The sequence below is a fragment of the Polypterus senegalus genome, chromosome 8 (genome assembly GCF_016835505.1).
Source record: "Polypterus senegalus isolate Bchr_013 chromosome 8, ASM1683550v1, whole genome shotgun sequence".
Taxonomy (NCBI): Eukaryota; Metazoa; Chordata; class Cladistia; order Polypteriformes; family Polypteridae; genus Polypterus; species Polypterus senegalus.
In genome coordinates, this window is record NC_053161.1 from 171,224,887 (window position 1) to 171,238,249 (window position 13,363).

General features: G+C 37.8%; 1 protein-coding gene across 1 annotated transcript in view; it reads left to right on the forward strand.

The window, feature by feature from the left end:
- The window catches only part of LOC120534701 (zinc finger protein 160-like), a 158,597-nt gene that overhangs the window by 60,045 nt on the left and 85,189 nt on the right, over window positions 1–13,363 (forward strand). Inside the window, 1 exon segment of the mRNA XM_039762288.1 lies at window positions 9,079–9,172. Coding sequence (XP_039618222.1) covers window positions 9,079–9,172 — 94 coding nt within the window.

Consider the following 13,363-nt stretch of genomic DNA (forward strand, 5'->3'; position numbering starts at 1 on the left):
TGGACACCCAGGCCTTACAATATATATAATATTTATTTATTTATTTTAATGTTCCAGCTTTGTACAGCTCTTCAGTTCATCTAGGGTCCCTGTGGCAAGCTTTAAAAAGTATCTTGATGATCTATTGGAGCAACACCTTGAAGTGACACACTGACATCATTCTTGCTTTGTAAAGTGAAAAGGGCTGTGTGTATGTGTTACTTCTTTCTGAGAATGAATTAAATATAACTTTTGTTTTGATTACTGTTAAGATGCCGAGATGGTATTTAAATACCTTTTCTCCATTTACAAGGGTGTTTTGCTAATCTTTGTCATCTACACAAGAGCTAGTTGAATATTTAGGAAAGGTACTTGTGTTCAAACCTTTATGTCTGCAGGGTGGTGTTAAGAGAAAGTTTTTACAGTAGCGGTCTAGTCAGTAATTAACTGGTGGCATAGCAGCAAACAGTCCAGAGTAGCTGGGATTCCTTACTAGGAAGAAGTTAAAAATTTTACATATGATACAGAATGGATTCAAAGAAATGAATAAGACCTGTGTGTTTGGGGTAAATAAGGAAATACAATAGAAAATTCAAAGCAAATAATACAGCTGAATAAGTGATAGAAGACTAAGTATCCCAATGCTAATTTTTAGGGCATTTAGGACAAGAGGGCAACCATTAAGAAAGATATCTGGGAAGCTAAAAGGAAGTTACAGAGGAATATTGCAGAGAAAGCAAAACAACAACAACATTTATTTATATAGCACATTTTCATACAAACAGTAGCTCAAAGTGCAAAGATAGATTAAGGTGTTTTTTTTCAGTATCCATCCATCCATCCTTTTTCCAACCCGCTATATCCTAACATAGGGTCACGGGGGGTCTGCTGGAGCCAATCCAAGCCAACACAGGGCACAAGGCAGGAAACAAACCCTGGGCAGGGTGCACACACACACACTTGCACACCAAGCACACACTAGGGACAATTTTAGGATTGCAATGCACCTAACTAGCATGTCTTTGGACTGTGGGAGGAAACCGGAGGAAACCCACGCAGATACAGGGAGAACATGCAAACTCTGCGCAGGAAGGACCCTGAGAAGCAAACCCAGGTCTCCTTACTGCGAAGCACCAGCGCTACCCACTGTGCCACAGTGCCGTCCTTTTTTAAAACAGCATCCAAGAAGGTGCAGCAGATCAGGAACAGTAAAGGGGAATTCTAATACATAGATAATAAATTTGAAATGCTCAAAACTTGTTTGTTTTTCTGAAGTTTTCATATGTGAGGAAGTGGGTAATCTCCCAGTGGTAACAGTGACTATTAAAGAGGTACTAAGATTTGGAAATTGTAGAGAGACAAGTGTTGCTGAGATTACATAGGCTGAAATCAGAAAAATCGCTAGGACCAGATACTATTTATAACAAGTGCTTAAGGAAGTTAGTGAGTACATATATAAACCTTTAGTACATATTTTCAGGAAGTCATCACACACTGTGGAAATTTATATTGACTGGAAAATATAAAATATTATCCAGTTATATAAAAAGGTGACTGGGATGATCCAGCCAATTATAGGCCAGTATGCTTAACATGCATCAGAGATAAATCAATGGAAGGAATTATTAAGGAAAAGATTGAGCAAGGCAAGAAGAGTTTTACTTAATAGAACTCCCTCGTTTCAACACATGCTGACGTGTTTTACTAACATGCTGAAATTCTATGAGGATGTAACAAAAACATACGATCAAAGTGGAGCAGTTGATATTATTTATCTTCACTTCCTGAAATCATTTGATAAGGTGCCACATGAGCGGTTGGCCATCAAGTTAAAATAAGTGGGAGTTCAGGGTGATGTTTTTAGATGGGTGCAGAATTGGCTCAGACACAGGAAGCAGAGAGTGATGGTGCGAGGAACCTCATCAGAACTGGCCGATGTTAAGAGTGGTGTTCCACAGGGGTCAGTACTAGGGCCGTTGCTATTTTTAATATATATAAATGATTTAGATAGAAATATAAGTAACAAGCTGGTTAAGTTTTCAGGTGATACCAAGATAGGTGGATTGGCAGATAATCTAGAATCTGTTAAATCATTACAGAGAGATTTAGACGGCATACAGATTTGGGCATATTTGTGGAAGATGAAATTTAATGTAAGTAAATGTAAAGTATTACATGTTGGAGGTAAAAGTGCATGATTTGAATAAATATTTTGTCTGAAAATTAAAAGTACACTTGATGTGAAGCCATTAAGAAGGCAAACAGAATGTCAGGTTATATAGCGCCCTTATGTGTAGAGTACAAGTCACAGGAGGTTATGCTGTAGCTTTATAAAGCACTGGTAAGGTCTCACTTGAACTACTGTGTGCCGCTTTTGTCTCCAAGGTATGAAAAACACAAAGCAGTGCTAGAAAAAGTCCAGTGAAGAGCGACTTGGCTAATACTAGGGATGAGAGGTGTGAATGATCAGAAAAGAGTTCAACTTTTTCAGTTTAAGCAAATGAAGATTAAGAGGAGGAATGACTGAAATATTTAAAATCAAGGGAATTATAGCAGTGGAGCTCTACTTGGCTGTTACCTTAAAAAGAGCTCAACAAGAACATGAGGACACAGCTGGAAACATAAACATTAGAGAGGTTTACTTCACCCAGAGAACCACAGACACATGGAATAAATTACCAGGTACTGTAGTGTGGTGGAATGTAGCACTTTAGAGAACTTCAAAACTTGAACTGATGTTGTTTTAGAGAAATTAGGTGGATCAGATTGGCAAGATTTGTTGGGTTGAATGTCCTGTTCTCATCAATGTTTTTAGTAATATACTCAGCAAAAAAAGAAACGTCCCTTTTTCAGGACTGTGTATTTCAACAATAATGTTTTAAAAATCCAAATAACTTTACAGATCTTCATTGTAAAGGGTTTAAACAATGTTTTCCATGCATGTTCAATTAACCATAATCAATTAATTAACATGCACCTGTGGAATGGTTGTTAAGACCTTAACAGCTTACAGAAAGTAGGCATTTAAGGTCACAGTTCTAAAAACGCAGGACACTAAAGAGACTTGTCTACCGACTGTGAAGAACACCCAAAGAAAGATGCCCAGGGTCCCTGCTCATCTGCGTGAACGTGCATTAGGCATGCTGCAGGGAGGCATGAGGATTGCTGATGTGGCTAGGGCAATAAATTGCCATGTCCGCACTGTGAGACGCCTAAGACAGCACTACAGGGAGACAGGAAGGACAGCTGATCATCCTCGCAGTGGAAGAGCCCGGATCTCAATCCCATTGAGCACGTCTGGGACCTGTTGGATCGCAGGGTGAGGGCTAGGGCCATTCCCCCCAGAAATGTCCAGGAACTTGCAGATGCCTTGGCGGAAGAGTGGGGTAACATCTCACAGCAAGAACTGACAAATCTGGTCCAGTCCATGAGGAGGAGATGCACTGCAGTACTTCAAGCAGCTGGTGGCCACAGCAGATACTGACTGGTACTTTTGATTTTGAGCCTCCCTTCATTCAGGGACACATTGTGAAACATTTTTAGTTTATGTCTTATGGTGTTGACTCTTTTAGTGTTCATACAAATATTTACACATTAAGTTTACTGAAAGTAAAAACAGTTGAAAGTCAGAGGGCGTTTCTTTTTTTGCTGAGTTATATTTCCCGTTTCTATTTAATCAAACGAAAATCATTTTATAAAACTCTCACTTTGTTTACCTTTACTTTTTCTGTATGAAGAGGAGGTCTCTGGCCACTCTTGAAGCCTGAAACCAATAATGACTGATTGAGATTCATGTTAGGTAGAATGCCCAGTGGGACCTGGGTGATCTCATGACCTTGGAACTCCTGCAGATATTGTGTTTTTTTTTTCCCCCCAGCCGTCTGCAGTTTTTTTGTTTTTTATGTCCTCCCTGGCCAGCATACCTTACTTTTATTCTTTGTTAATTAGTGTTGCCTAACTTTACTATTAAGGAAATTTTTCTTCTGTCGGCTCTTTCTTGAAGGTCAGGTTTGTGGTGTTGTTGCTGCACAGTAGAACAGTGCATCACCACTTCAGAGTCTGACTGCAAAAGTCCTCCAGGAAGCTTTAGCAAAGAGGTGCTTTGAATTGCATTTCTAACAATCCTATGAGGAGTTCTCTTAGAAATTGTTCTTGGTTTCCCAGACTTTTACTTCATCTCCACTGTTACTGCTAACTGCCATTTCTTAGTTATATTGCAAACTGAGGGAATGGCCACTTGAAAACTCTTTGCTCTTTTCTTGTTGCCTTTTCCTGCTTTATGGGTGTCATTTATTTGATTTCTCAGAGTGCTAGAAAGCTGCTTAGAGGAGTCCATGTCCTTTGGAACAAGGTTTGAGGAGTCTGAGAATACATACAGCTTTTGCAATTTGCATCACCTGGCCATTCCAAATGAGGATTGTGGGCAAGCCAAAGCCCTTAGGACGTAATTAATGTCTGAGATCTTAGGAAAAGTTATCTGAGACCTCTAATCACTTGAGGTTCCCAAACATTTGTGGGGTACTCCTTCCTTTTTTCACTCTGCATAACAAAGTTAATACACAGTTATTTTGATCAGGGGTCCCCAAACTTTTATATGTCATTGTAAATGAGATGTCATGAAAATGTACACCTCAGGTAATGCTAAGTCTGGAAAGAATGATCTACTTGGCAGAGTATATCGTGCATCCAAATTATGAATTAAATTATTGAATCCTCATCTTTCTATTATAGAAAATGGTTGACTATATAAAATGATAAATGGAGTATTTCTCATAAAATAACTTGATTTTATTACTGTCAGTGCTGCGTGTGCCATCAGGGGTGGCTCTGAGGCTAGGGATGTGCACTGGCAATCAGAAGACTGCCTGTTCGAATCTTGTAAATGCCAATAGCGACTCTGCTCTGTTGGGCCCTTGAGCAAGACCCTTAACCTGCAATTGTTGAGCGCTTTGTTTAGTAAGAAGTGCTATATAAATGTAAAAGATTATTTTTTTTATTATCAGCTTGACATATACCATGTTATAAAATCAGTAGACCAGTCAACCAACTAGAATGATTAATTTGTGTAACACTACTGTTTAACTCAGTTGTATTTCTTCTTCATAGCACTCTTCACTGAGTGTAGGCTTGGACTGGTTGATGTTTGCAGCCATAATATAGATAATAACATACATGAACACTCACATTGGATCAAATAGACAGTAAAACCTGGCAAATTTTAGTTTACTTAACATAAATATGTCCTGTATACCCGTAAACATTATAATGGTGAATATAAATGTCGCTTTGGCGGGTCACAAAGGTGACCAGTCCTGGTGTTTACCTGCCACTCCCCTATAGAGCTGAAACACCAACAGCTGCTCTCTTCTTCGGTTTTCTCGTCTTTTAATTTTTCTCTCTGAGGTCACAGCAGCTTCTGTAGGCCTCTGCACTGAGGCGTCACTCATCCATTGCTCTCTTTTGCTTTGGTGATTTAAAGAAGTCATTTTGATGTTTGTTTTTGTGTCAAGTGGTTTTAGTTTAATTGAGGACAAATGTCAGGACACATTCTTATTATTGAAAGTGAATTTTTCTTGCTTGGCATGGCATTCTGTTTTGTACAGGACCCTCCATTATGGCCAAGACAAAGAAACATTTTTCTTTTATTTACCCCTTTGCCCCATAGTTTAAAATGACAAATTAAATAATTAATAATACATTAAAATATGCATTACTGATTTTCATTTAAGGAGATTTGCAAAAATTTCAGTTACACATTGCAGAAATGACAGCACTTTTTCTATATTGCTGCACCCCATTTCAGGACACCATAACGTTTCGGACAATTGGTTGTCACAGGTGTTTGTGATTCCTCAGGTGTTTTATTGCCGTAGTCAAGCAGGAATAAGACACCTCAGCTCGCTTACTACCTTTGGACTCTGTAGTTGCCATTGTTCAACATGAGAACAAGAGTTGTGCAAATAAATGTCAAATGAATGTTATGAGACTGAAAAACAATAATAAGACCATTCAAGACATCAGTAAAACCTTTGTATGACTTAAATCAATTGTGTGGAATATCATTAAGAAAAAAGAACGAACTGGTGAGCTTAGTAATTCCAAAGTGACTGGTAGACCAAGGAAGACCACCACTGCTAATGACAGAAGAAGTTGCTGCAAATTCCAGGTTGCATTTTGATCACAGCGTACATAGCCCAATGGTAACGATATTGCATGTATCTCTCTACCATTTAAATATACTACCCTATACAGATGGCATGACGTGCCTCAGGGTGACTGAGAGATTCCTCACCGGTCAAGCTGTTCATAATGAAAAGCAGCCATCGCCGAATAACCCACAGCTGTTAAGACCTGTAAAGAAACTGGGATTGTGTGATTTTTGCTTGATGGTCTCTGTAATAAAGGCTGCAGTTCAGCACACAATTCAAAGAGTATGACAGTAGGGAGTCTAAATCAGCTTAGAATTCTGTCATCATCATGAGCCAAAATGTCATTGAGATGCATCAAAACGCACTCCTTGTGTAGCCAGTAAAACATCAGAATGTGAAATGAGATTTTCTATTCAGTTCTTCGTTTTGCCACCTGGAGTTGCTGAAATGCCAACACCAAAAATGTCCACTTAGGACTTATGAATACTTAAACCTTGATAACTTTAAGCAATTTTCACAGCAAGTTCTGGTTTTATAAATCCAGACTTTTGCATAAGAAATGGTTTACACACATGGCATCTGAGGATAAGTAAATTTTTTAAATGTGCACCAGGGGCTTCATGTATAAACTGTGCGTACGCACAAAAATGTTGCGTATGAACGTTTCCACGTTCAAACCGTAATGTATAAAACCTAAACTTGGCGTAAAGCCACGCACATTTCCATGGTAGCTCATACCCTATCATATGTAAGTTCTCTGCACGGTTTAGCAGACTGGCGGCACCCAGCGTCAAAGCAGTGTTTCTATACCTGTGTGCTTTATCTTTCTTTTTCAGATCCACATCCCTGACACGGCTTTATAAATACACTGAAATTAACTGCATATTGTTTATTAGTTCAATGCATCTGATTATAATTAACCTGTAACAATATAATGGTCCACGGAATGGCCAAACTATTCCAAATACAATAGGTGCTTTAGCGTTGTTACTCTCACTGCACCTTCTTTTTCTTCTTACAGCTGTTCCCATTAGAGGTTGCCACAGCAGACCATCTTTTTCCATATTACTCTAACTGCACCACTCAGAAAAGCTGAATGGAAAGAGAATTATCAGTATACAGCATCAAGCACACGCTGCCTCAGCCATGCTTCCTATTTGAACTGCTTCTCACACGGCAAACGCTTCAAAACCTTTCCTGTACGGACCTCATGGTTAAGAAAGAATTTCATCCCAAGAGCTGTAAATGCAGTCAATCACTCCATCACGTGCTCCTTGTAAAACTGTTTGTACTTATAAGTACAATCACCTCACTGTAAACTTGCACTACAGTTATAATTTTGCACAACCTGAGCTTCATTATAAAGCTCGCATTTACATATGATGACGATATCATTTTAAAGATGAAATGCAGCAAAATATGTTTATTATATTATACAGATAAAACTTTAACTTCATTTAAATAATCTATATTGTTATTAATTAAAGGACACGGTGTTGCTACGCTAGGAAGGATCTGGTGCTCGGCTCACGGATTGTTCCTGCTTTGCACTGTATGCTTCAATGGGGCTGGCGTGAAGGATAGAATAATTACACTTGTTCTACGAAGATATTTCAGTGTTCCTTAAAAGTTTTGAAGAATCTGCGTTATGAGCTTACAGATGGCTTAATTTCTATTACAGAGCTGATTGTGTGGTGATTGGGTATTTGGAGAAAGAAAGGTAAGGACAGGAATTGGGGGGTTAGTACATTTGAAAGAGACAATACTGCTGCAATAAATTATTTCATCGAAGGTTGCGAACAATCACTGCGCCACCGTGTTCCCATTTTTAATAACATGCTTTAACTCCTATCATCATGCAAATTACATCAAGTGTACATCTCAGTACATTAATTTTTCAGAGAGCTGTAATATTACAAATGTAATGGATTCTGTGTCCTGTCGGTGGAAGGGAAAACCCGGAAGCACGTAGTGATTCACACACACAGAGCATATAGAAGATCAAATTCAAAACAAAGCATTTAACGTACTACTTTAGTTACGATGGGATTTGAGAAACTAGTAAATTAATCGATTTTAAGATGAAATTTATGATGTTCTATTTTAATGACAAAATAAACTACGTGATTAAAGTTCAAATTTCGAGATTAAAGTTGACATTTCGTGCTTTTTTCCCCCACTGTGTGCCTATTTTTTTTTTCAATGTACCCTAATAAACTTTCATATGAAACTCAGACGGAGGGCTATGACTCCGCTTTTCACGGTGACTTTTATATGTGACAACTTCTTTTTTATTTCGGGCACTGTGCGACTTTATGAACTTGAGCTTTCGAGTTTCTCCGACACGCTATATCACTCGATCAATTTCCTTTTCTTGTTTATACCACTGTTTAAACCAACTAATTGTAGGTTTTTCTTTGCTTCCACTTGGTATTCGCTGAATTTGTTCTATTTTTCCTTGTGGTTTTGCCATTGTCTTTTCACAGAAGACTGACCTTAAGGGCTATTTATATTGATTTACATGTTCAAAGAGGCGTAATTCTGTGAGGAGACAGGTCGGGACAGCAGGTGCATGCAGGTGTGTTACTTTTCACACTGACCTGGATTTATGTAGTGGAAGAACGTGGAAGTTGGTGAACACACAGATTTATGCGTCTGGATTTTTTTAGTGCGTAAGCACATTTCCGCTTTTGTGCTTCCGTCATCTTAAAGTGCAAATTCTATGCGCTGCGTTATGCATGAGGCCCCAGGTGAGTAGTTGTAATAGATAATGTAACATTAAAAATGTGTCTTTCCATACACAACTAAAGTTTTATTATTGCTTATGTTGATCAAAGGTTGTTCCTAATTTCAGCCATAATGTATTTATATGTGATTTAATGTTGAAGTAAGGCAGTGGATTGAAAATAAGCATTTTTTTCTTTTTCCTTTTCTTTTACACTTTATACAGGAAACAAAGATCACTGCAATGTGGAATGTGGCAGAGAATTCTCTGGCAGGAGTGATCTTCAGAAACACAGTAGAATTCACACAGGAGAGAAGCCGTATTGCTGCAACCAATGTGGTAAACAGTTTTCACATATAGGCAGTCTTCAGAGACACACGAGAGTTCACACTGGAGAGAAGCTGTATTGCTGTAATGAATGTGGTAAACTGTTTTCACAAATAAGCAACCTTCAGAGACACACTAGAGTTCACACGGGAGAGAAGCTCTATTGCTGTAATGAATGTGGTAAACAGTTTTCACATATAGGCAGTCTTCAGAAACACGCTAGAATTCACACAGGAGAGAAGCCATATTTCTGTAATGAATGTGGTAAACTGTTTTCACAAATTGGCCATCTTCAGAGCCACACAAGAGTTCACAACAGAATAAAAAGGGTAGCAGTTCAATAATCAGTCCAGAAGAAACTAGAACCCTTCAGGACTCGAGAGTAAGGTTCACTCCTTCCCTGAAAAGTAAGCAAACTAAACTATTGTTGAAAAATTAATCTCTGAGAGAAGCCATATTGCTGTTTGGAATGTGGCAAACAATTCTGTCAGAGGAGTTCTCTTCAGAGACACACCAGAATTCACACCGGAGGGAAGCACAACTGAACTGTCCTGACTAAAGAGTGCGGTTCACTCCTGCCTGGACAGTAAGCACATGTAACTGACTGGAATCCATCCTAAGTGTTGGTGTGTCAAAAACAAATCAACACAGAGGATTATCAGAAGTTTATATCCTTTTTCCCTTTTCAGAAACAAAATAAAGAACAGCCATACAGCCTCCACCATGCGTCTACCTCTGTTTTCATAACATACATATTACATATACAACTATTACAATATGCAGTATTATACATATTTCATCAGAAAAAAGACCTCTTTACAATATATACAGCCTCACACAATAAATAATTCAGCTTTATAATATTATATATTTTTATATAACAAAAAATAAAATAATATTCCTTTCTCAAATTATAAATAGCAGGTTGTCATACAAATAGCTTCTCGCCCATGTTTTTTGAATAATAAATCAAATCAATTACTAAAAATCATAAACACAAACTATTAATACAGAATATAATCAAATGTAAAATAAAAAATTAAAATCTAAAATGTACACATTGCCATGTTGTACATCATGCTGAATTATGTTAGAATGCTGTGGCAATAAACTATAAGAAAAAATACTATTTATTTTGTTTTTGTTACTAAAACATACAAAACTATATATAAGAACTCAGTGGGGGGCACATAAGTTAATTAACACTTGAGAATTACTAAATAATATACATATCAAATAAATAGAATAAGAGTTGAAATTGGGGCTTGGGGAGAAATAAAAATATATGACTTACCCTTAACAGCATCCACCATGCGTCTGGGGAGTTTATGCAGTCTGTGGAGAGTAACATTAATTAGTATCTGTACTACAAAATACGATTGGTATGATGCTAAGTACACAGGAAGAATTGCTTTTGGGGAAATTCATAACTAAAAATTAGTTAAATAAATAAATACATATACAGTAATCCCTCCTCGATCGCGGGGGTTGCGTTCCAGAACCCCCCGCGATAGGTGAAAATCCGCGAAGTAGAAACCATATGTTTGTATAGTTATTTTTATATATTTTAAGCCCTTATAAACTCTCCCACCCTGTTAACATTATTAGAGCCCTCTAGACATGAAATAACACCCTTTAGTCAAACGTTTAAACTGTGCTCGATTACAAGACAGAGATGACAGTTCTTTCTCACAATTAAGAGAATGCAAACATATCTTCTCTTCAAAGGAACGCCGGCAGGAGCAGAGAATGTCAGAGAGAGCGCTCGCTAAGAAAAGCAAACAATCAAAAATCAATACGTGCTTTTAAGTATACAGAAGCACCGCGATAAAGCGGCATTTTGTAGAGGAGCGTCCGTGTCCTCTGTGCAAACAGCCCCCTCTGCTCACACCCCCTCCATCAGGCATATAGAGTGAGAAAGATAGAGAGAAGCAAACAATCTCAAGTACCACACGGGAAGCATATCTTATATCATTGGGGAGTTTTAGTTAATATGTAATACATGCTCTGGTTGGGTAGCTTCTAAGCCATCCGCCAATAGCTTCCCTTGTATGAAATCAACTGGGCAAACAAACTGAGGAAGCATGTAACCTAAATTAAAAGACCCATTGTCCGCAGAAAGCCGCGAACCAGCGAAAAATCCGTGATATATATTTAGATGTGCTTACATTTAAAATCATGATAGAGTGAAGCCGCGAAAGTCGAAGCGCGATATAGCGAGGGATTACTGTATAAATAAAACATCTTACTTTGAGACATTGACTGATTTGTGCTTCACTGTTTGTTCAATTGTTTCTGTTACACAAAGTGTTCAATAAACTTACTGAAATAATTTAACATTCAAGCAAATGATTATTAAAACTGTTTTGTATTAGAAAGTAATCACTGAGTTATTTCTGCTTTATACAAAAAAATATTAATTTCCTTGAAGGAAATATGTTAAATTGCAATTAATACAAAGTGACTTTTGATTATGAACTTGAACTGTGCGATTAATTGCAATTGAAGTTTTTAATCAGACAGCTGCCCTCAAGCAAATACGTAATTTGTAACCATTACAAATGATGTACACATTTTTTATGATTTACAATATACAGAGCCATTTCTTGCACTATGCAGACTCAGCAGAAGCAGTGGGCCACTGATGCCACTTAGGGCCTCCCAAGCTGCAAGTTCAGACTCGGTATATTTGGGGAATATGAACATTACCTGTCTGTTTGTAGCCAGCTAAGCCCCATCATTGATTATCACCAGGCTTTCTTGTTGTGCAATGAATGACATCTACCGACAGGGGTGATGGGAAGACTCGCTGAGAGCTGCACATCACGTCAGGAGGAAAATAGCAGGAGAGAAAGTTACATTGATACCTAAGATGGCATGAAAATCGTAAAAAGAAGAAACTTAAAGAAGAAAAATGTGCACAGAATAAAGGTAATAAATTTAGTGATGTTGCAATGGATCCGTGGTGGGAAGAAATGATGTAAAACAAATAAGTTATTGTTCTTAAATAGAATTTTCATGTAGCCTACCTGTATATTTACTCAAATTTGTATTTGTCTGAGACTTACTTTAACTCACTACATTTCAAAGGAAAAAAATCTGTGCTCCCTACAATTAAAAAATAAATGAAATATCCATAACTTACTATGTTGCTGACAAGTTTCTTCATCTGAACACGGGTGAGAAGGTAAAGGAACAGCACAGGCAACAACTGTGATGATTTAAACAGTGAATATTTCATCAAGCCAATGTGAAGTAATGGAGGGCTTATTAATGATATCGAAGATACAAGTCGGTCAGAAAATACGCCCCTTACAAGTGGCTGGTACAAAATCGAGCCTTGGTGAATGAGTCGCCTTTTGTCCCAGCCATAAAAACAAGAGGTGATGGTGTTCAAAATTCACTCTCTGATCTTAAAAACATGCAGAGGTTAGGGGTGGGGGTCGACTTGTTCTTAACTCAATTTTACTTTTTGTAAAAATTGATTGATTTGTATGGAATGATTGCAATAAAATTAATAAAACTTCAAACAAAAAAAAAACACACACAGAGGTAAGCACGCTCCCACAAACTGTTGTTTGACTTGCCATTTGGATATATTGATTATTAAAACGGTAACTAAAAATTGATTATAATAAACTATGAATAAGCTACTATTAATCAAAATATGGCAAGCTCGTAAAAATGCAAAACATTTTTGGAGAACGTTATGCTGCCTGTAACATCGTTAGCATGACCGGTTTGGTGGTGGGACAATGATGGTTTGGGGAGGTATATCCATGGAGGGAAGCACAGACCTCTACAGGCTAGACAACGGCACCTTTATTGGGTATCGGGATGAAATCCTTGGACCCATTGTCAGACCCTATGCTGGTGCAGTGTGTCCTGGGTTGTTCCTGGTGCACAACAATGGCTGGCCTCATATGTTTATGAGAGTATGCAGGCAGCTCCTGGAGGATGAAGGAACTGATACCATTGATTGGCCCCCCTGCTCACTCATCTCAATTCAATACACAATTTAGGACACACCAGTGGTCGTTTTTGGTTAAGTTAAATGCACTTTTTTTGTTTAAAAACTATGTGCACTTTAATTTGTATTGTTTAATCTATTTCTTTTTTATTGTGATGGTCACACTAATATAAAACATCTGATTATTTTCAAATTCATATGTTTCACTGGTTG